The following is a 5762-nucleotide window of genomic DNA, read 5'->3' as shown; positions in this document are numbered from 1 at the left end:
AATTGTTTCATTGCCAGATGAAATGCAACCAAGCCCCTCTGAACTTTGCAAACCTTTGCCGGCAATCTGTCTGATTTCAACTATTTGGTATCAGCCAGTCAGCCTAAGTAAAGAGATACCAGATGGTAACCTCTCTTGTGTTTTGGAGCTTGTATTTATAGACGTCGTGTTTGTAGACTGGCTTATTGCATGATTTGGGAATTCTGTTTTGCCAGTCAGTGAAGAAGCTTTATGAGCAAATCATATGTAAAGGAAAAGAAGGTAAACCAAATGTTTACCCTTGAAATTTGAAAGTAGCAAGCACAAACTTTTATGTTGTGACTGTAAGCATGACTGCTTTTGTTTAAACTGACATCATTTTATACCCCTTCCTTAATGCATGGGCTGTTGCAGCCCGTTTAGAAGTTGCAGGTTCATGCAAAACTGATGATATGAACAGTTTGTTGCTTGTGTCTTTGGCTCTTTGCGTTCCGGATTCTTATAAGGCCATGGAATTAGTGGCGACACTCCAAATGAGTGGAATGGTGGCTGCATATTGGATTGATGTGCAATTGGTGGTTCAACTTGCTGTGATTATTTGTTGTATATTGAGTGCAATTGTTTGGTGGTTGCATATTGAATTGAGGTGCAGTGAATTGATGCTCCACATTGATGTGGTAATGTTGGTTCGTGTGCCATTGGTGGTTCTAGATGTCTGCCACTGGTTGCTTTTCTAACTACAGGCCATTTAAAAATAATGATTCAGCTCGGTGTATAATTTGCTGGCTTTATAAAAACCTTAATGGTCCCTTTCCTAGTACTGGCTTCACGATATATTTTTTTTCCTGTCCCTTCTCATAACTCATAAGTGCATAGCTTGCTTTGTGCCACAAAAAAGGAATCCGAGATGACAAGTGCTAGTTCAGCAGAAGGTGCACGCTGGACGTCCCCTCACAAGCTCAAGTTGATCACGATCCTGAGCATCGACGGCGGTGGCATCAGAGGAATCATCCCGGCCACCATCCTCGCCTTCCTTGAAGCAAAGCTCCAAGTAATTAAGAGATAAGTTCATCTAGTGTTTCATTTATGTCAGGGATGGTGTCTCCTGAGTCCATCCATTGTGCGGTGCCTATGTGTAGGAACTGGATGGGCCAGATGCTCGGATTGCAGACTACTTCGATGTCATTGCTGGAACTAGCACCGGTGGCCTCTTGACTGCGATGCTTACAGCCCCAGACGCTAATGGACGACCTCTGTTCGCCGCCAAGGACCTGGCGCGGTTCTACATTAACCACTCCCCCAAAATCTTCCGACGGAAGTAACCAAACATGCATGACAAAATTATACTTGACAACAGTTTGCTCATCACATGGTGACTGTTCTAAGGATGTGTCTGTGATCATCATGCATTTTGCAGGAACCCAATCCGGTCCAAGATCGCCAGCAAGCTGAAGATGGTGTGCGGGCCCAAGTACGATGGCAAGTACCTCCATGCGCTGCTCCGTCGGTATTTCGGCGACACGAGGCTGGACAGGACGCTGACCAACGTTGTCATCCCGACCTTCGACATTGCATACATGCAACCAACGATTTTCTCCACCCTCGAGGTAACTGAAGTATTGAGCAGGCTCCAATCTGTGGATATTAGAGAGGGATATGGTGATTTTGTGTTCTCTCCTTTTTTTTAACTTTGTTGAGGGTACCACTAACCAAACTTTACTTGAGGCATTTTTTTTATGGACTCACTGGGAAAAACATTTTTTTTAGTTGTTCTACTGTAATACTCAGGGAAATTTTAATTTACCTTGTTGATTTCTTCAGAACTCTAAGGAAAATTTTAATTAACTTACCAGATTCGTTTAAACTCTCGTGGAAATAAAAGTTGGACATTTTTTGACGGCTACAACTATTACTATAATCAATCTTGTTTCTTGATGGGCTCAGTATCGACACACATAACAATATTAAACCTGAAGGATGTTCCCTGATAGGTGAAACATCCCTGTTTTTTTTTCCTGATAAGTAATTTTGAGGGTAGAGGTCACAAATACTTTGACACTGGTAAATTTCCTTATGATCACCCTCAGAAACTGCCATCACGAATAATTTTTTAGGGCTACCAATCAAACAAATATTTTCCTTTGTCGCTAGATCTCTTGTGGTATTTATCTGACGGTTTTTAGCATTTGCTTGTCGGTGTTTGACACCTATGGATATTCTAGTTTCCAGTAATGAATATGATCCCACCTATCTGACTAAGTAGAAATTGTTATATGATTATCTGTGCTACTTTCTTATGCATTTGGGTTTGGGTTATCAGGCGACAGGCCCTTATGGGCTGTGATCCAACCACCTAGCTTTTCCTGTATACCTTTTAAGGGTGCTAGTCTTAGTATAGTCCAATCACGACCAACAACTTCCGTTTCATATGACCACACTTGTTGCTAATGGTTCTCAAAAGAGATTTTGTTTGTGTTTTAGTTAACTCGTTGCTTTCATGCTACCTATCCTGTTTTATGATCAGTTGAGGCACCAGGCTTCGAAAAATGCGCTCCTGTCGGACATATCAATGAGTACCTCGGCGGCACCAACCTTCTTCCCACCACACTACTTCGAGACGAAGGACAAGGATGGCAGGAGGAGGGCCTTCAACCTCGTTGATGGTGGCCTCGCCGCCAACAATCCCGTAAGCTAGCGCCTTGCAGCATGCACCATAGCTCACATATGCATGGAGCGCACCTGAACATTTTTGCTCGTGGTCTCATGGTCCGAGTGAACCGGTCACGCGCAGACTCTGTGCGCGATGAACCAGGTGTCCCAGGACATCATCCTGGGGAACGAGCGCTTCTTCCCGGTGAAGCCGGCAGACTACGGCAAGTTCATGGTGATCTCCCTCGGCTGCGGGTCGAACCGGAACCGCAGGTACTGCGCCAAGGCCGCCGCCAAGTGGGGCATCTTCAACTGGCTCATCAAGGACGGCACTGCCCCCATCGTCGACATGTTCAACTCCGCCAGCGCCGACATGGTCGACATCAACCTCTGCGTCCTCTTCCGCGCCCTGCGCTCCAGCCAAAACTACCTGCGGATTCAGGCACACGGACATAGATGAATTCCATCTCCACTTCCAGTTTTTTTTTTACTGCTGCTCAGATCTTTTACATGACTAGCTATCGTGCAAATGCAGTACGATCAACTGACCGGCAGCGCGGGCTCTATAGACGACTGCTCCAAGGAGAACATGGATAGACTGGTGAGGATTGGGAAGAGGCTCCTGAACATGAACGTCTCCCGGGTGGACCTGGAGACCGGCCGGATCGAGGAGGTGCCTGGCGTGGGCACCAATGCCGAGCAGCTCACCAAGTTTGCAAAGCAGCTCTCCGACGAGCGGCGCCGGCGGCAGAACGAGCTTATTTATTCCGAAGCAGGATTTCAAAACCAAGCTTGGTGACAGTTGAAATGGATCCCGATCGAATAGATCTTCAGACGTTATCTAGCTGTTCGTGTTTCGTGCATTGCTTTGGCATAAGTGTTCCATTTATCTTGTCACATGTTTTTATCACATACTACTTTGATATTATCAACAAGCTAAACGTGTTGTTTTACTTCGAAAGCAATTCTTTGCATTTCTGAAAGATGAAGTGAGTATGCTCCATCGGCTGGCTAATGACTGAAAAGCCCTCCTACCCTCAACCTGAGAATACGAGGTACTTCGGGGTAATAGGTAATTTTAGACAGGTCCTCCTTGTGGGCAAGGGCAAATGAAGAGCACTTTTAGGGCAAATGGCCTCACCTCCCTTCACAACCACATCTTTCAGAGGCTTTTCTGCCAGGGTGGCCTGGTGTTGTCCGCATGATCCTTGTACCTTTGATATCCCAGGTTCTCCGGTCCATTTTCATTGTGAGGCCAAGGGTCTTCGCTCTTCAGGCGGAGTTCCATAGTCCTAACCCTCAGAAAGCTCGCATTTCTTCATGAACAATTCATTTGGCTCAAGGCACTGCTTGCTATCCCGGGGGTGCCGTTGGCCCCTCGAGGTGTTGTGGATACACAGATTTCTTCGTACCTTAGTCTCTGCAGCCTCATTTCCCTCTTCTAAAGCGATAGCATCTCCATGGTATGATGCTTTGAGGTGGGGGGAAGTCTTCGGCCTCATTTCCCCAACATCTAACTTTTTTTGAAAGACCCAACATCCAACTTTTCTTTTCTGGCTCTTTAATGTGTTTATCCAGCTCAATGCTACTCTTTGTTAGATCTCTACAAAAATTCTAAGTAAATGACGGACTAACATTCATAGTCGTACACTTTGCCCACAAGAAATCTCAGTAAACCAACAGGCTATACTACTGATCAGTATTGAGTATTAACACATATGGGACAATGCCTGAACGTAACTGGTTCTGGTTTAGCCTGCAGGTCAAAGAACAGTACCCCAAATTCACCATTGCTCCATCATATTTTCGTCAACCTCCACAAGTATATACATTGGAAAAAGGACTGCATCCACAAATTAATAAGACCATTTCAGCCGGTTGAACACTCTAGACACTGCAAAGAAAATGTCGCATTGTAAGCTGCTTGCTCCATGGCAATGACACACATCCAAACTCACTGTTATCTAGCTTTAATAACATTGTCCACAGAATTCTGTTTATCGGCCTGTTACCATACTCAACTTCTTTTGTTTAATTTATGATAGCTATCGTACTCAAAGCAAGATAGCGTGATGGGCCATCAATTCACACTAGCAGTTAACACGTCCACGCTACTGAAGATAATAGACCGATTTTGCCCATCCTTATTTTGAAGCGGTACACGCACGGCATCGTGGCAAGATCAACCAAGTCCAAGACACGTGGGAAGTCAGTTTCCACTCAAGGAAATGTGTACACATGATATAGAGAAGTCAGAGAAGTTATCTGAACCCAGCAGGAACAGCCAGTAGAAATTCAGCAAGTTGTACTGGCTGGTACAAGAGATGTTCTGCGGGTGATGCATGCATGCATGCCTTTGTCATGTTTGGCACTCCTGTCCTTTTTTTTGTTTAAGGAGGAAATTAAAGCTGCGTATGTAGACTGTGTGCGGCTACCCCGTTTACGACCAACGTCTTACACGCCGTGAGTGGGTTCAGCTTCCGTTTTCTATGGTTTGTGAATGCTGCCTTTTGAATGTTAATCCATGCATGGTGGATGGAGCTTAATTAGCTTGTGGTACTCTCCCATCACGTGTTGGATCAGGGTTATCTTTGTTTGCCTTTTTATTAAGAAACGCCGTCTTGGCAGTAGAACGTTCGTCTTGGAAAGACGCGACGGAATGTTCCCCGAACCGCACGAGGTAGATTTAGTGTGCGAAAAGACGGAAGCTTTCCGTGCAAAAAGATGCGTCGTCGCCGGCGGCGAGCTTTTGGGGGTGCTAATCACGCCTCGTCAAATATTAAAATCTGGCAGACAGCAAGCGCGCGCACGCGTGATGATGGCCAAACTAACCCCAATAGAACAAGGGTAACGACAATGGCTGCTTCTTCTTTTTTTACATGAGCGTCGTACTGATGATTCTGAAGCGTAGAACCAAGATCAAAGGCGAAGCCTCCTACCACATTCCTGAAAACTAAAAAAAGGCAATAATTTTCCTAAACGTTTGATCAAGCATGGGTACTGTGCGTACTTGACACTTCAGTAGTGTGGATGTTCTTCCTTCTCTTGTTTGAGTTGGCCTCCAGTTACTTGCAGTCCATGATTTGAGAAAAAGAAAGTGCAACAGCTAGCTATATATGACCGGAGGAACGAAA

The 5762-nt window shown here is 45.2% G+C and overlaps 1 protein-coding gene across 1 annotated transcript; it reads left to right on the top strand.

Annotated features, from left to right (window-relative positions):
- The first annotated feature begins 881 nt into the window (after positions 1-881).
- On the top strand, positions 882-3564 carry LOC112897522 (patatin-like protein 2). Its single transcript, XM_025965830.1, has 6 exons — positions 882-1030; positions 1119-1297; positions 1397-1586; positions 2504-2665; positions 2771-3070; positions 3164-3564. The coding sequence occupies exons 1-6, from the start codon at positions 887-889 to the stop codon at positions 3425-3427; spliced, it is 1239 nt and encodes a 412-aa protein (XP_025821615.1). The 5' UTR covers positions 882-886; the 3' UTR covers positions 3428-3564.
- The last annotated feature ends 2198 nt before the right edge of the window (positions 3565-5762 follow it).

The sequence above is a fragment of the Panicum hallii genome, chromosome 6 (genome assembly GCF_002211085.1).
Source record: "Panicum hallii strain FIL2 chromosome 6, PHallii_v3.1, whole genome shotgun sequence".
NCBI lineage: Eukaryota > Viridiplantae > Streptophyta > Magnoliopsida > Poales > Poaceae > Panicum > Panicum hallii.
Note: the sequence above shows the minus strand (reverse complement) of the source record. Positions and strands in the feature narration are given on the sequence as shown.